The following is a 1,342-nucleotide window of genomic DNA, read 5'->3' on the forward strand; positions in this document are numbered from 1 at the left end:
ACTAAGCACCTTTAGGCTAATAACTGTTCTCTTCAAGATTTGAATTCTGACTTTTTATCTATTTAGGCTTTGTTAATGAGAATTAAATGGAGGACATCAAGTTATCGGTCGCCAGCTGACAGGATGATGTTCAGTCACAACTTTATCTGGCATTTTGTGGGATAAACGGGGCTCAAGTAGGCCTTGGCTTGCTGATGGAAGGTACAGTGGGAAAGAGGTGAGCAGGAATGCAGAATGAGGAGGAACAGTATAAGCTCTGGTGCACAGTTCTCTAGCATCTGACTAAGACGTGATGAAGATGCTTGGATTTTTTAAGTCAAATATTTTTCTGCTTATTTGCTGTGGTTCAGCAATCATCTGTTTTTTGTTTAGAGATTGTAGCCTATCTTGACTTTTGGAGTTTTCAGTTTTTTTGTAACACAAATGTAATGTGCATTTTTTCCACTTCTTGTGTTCAACCTTCTCCCTGGCCATCCTTGTGCACATTGCTTAAAGATGTTGCAGACTTAATTTGACAGTTATAAGGTTACATAAAAATGCTGTAAATGAGATCTCAGTTTTTTTTTTTTGCATGTATCCTTCTTATCTTCTCCTGTTCAGGACATTTTGTTGCAGTGGAAGCCCTTAACGATGACATGGAGGGCAGCTCGGGTTCAGGTATCGAACCAAAGAAGGAGGTTACAGGAATCCTGCTGAGTCCGCCTCTGGAGCACCAAGAGTGGAGCTGTATGAGGCTCGTCTATCAGATCGCAGAATCAGGACACCTGGAGGTTTTGCAGAGAAGTGAAGGGAGGAGCTTCGATAAGCCGCTGTGGAGCAGCCAGGTCCCATCTGACAGCTGGATCATCGCGAGTGTGGATCTGCAGAACTCCTCTGAGCCTTTCAGGGTAAAGGAGTTTGAATCAAGATACCAGAACAATGGAATATTAGACCGTAGTATTTGAAGTTAAATGGAAGAGTGAATCCATCCACCATTATCCATCCTTCTATCCATCAATTCATCCATCCATCCATCCAACTGTCCATCCATCCATCCATCCATCCATCCATCCATCCATCCATCTATCCATCCATCCATCCATCCATCCATCCATCCAACTGTCTATCCATCGATCCACCATCCATCCATCCAATCATCCATCCATCCATCCATCCATCCATCCATCCATCCAACTGTCTATCCATCGATCCACCATCCATCCATCCAATCATCCATCCATCTATCCATCCATCCATCCATCCATCCAATCATCCATCCATCCATCCAACTGTCTATCCATCGATCCACCATCCATCCATCCAATCATCCATCCATCTATCCAACTGTCTATCCATCGATCCA

General features: G+C 43.4%; 1 protein-coding gene across 1 annotated transcript in view; it reads left to right on the forward strand.

The window, feature by feature from the left end:
- mamdc2 (MAM domain containing 2) overlaps window positions 1-1,342 on the forward strand; it is a 37,501-nt gene that overhangs the window by 9,294 nt on the left and 26,865 nt on the right. Inside the window, exon 3 of the mRNA XM_015373173.1 lies at window positions 601-887. Coding sequence (XP_015228659.1) covers window positions 601-887 — 287 coding nt within the window. The remainder of the gene's footprint in view (window positions 1-600; window positions 888-1,342) is intronic.

The sequence above is a fragment of the Cyprinodon variegatus genome, unplaced genomic scaffold, assembly GCF_000732505.1.
Source record: "Cyprinodon variegatus isolate N-32 unplaced genomic scaffold, C_variegatus-1.0 Scaffold82, whole genome shotgun sequence".
In the NCBI taxonomy this organism is placed as follows: Eukaryota; Metazoa; Chordata; class Actinopteri; order Cyprinodontiformes; family Cyprinodontidae; genus Cyprinodon; species Cyprinodon variegatus.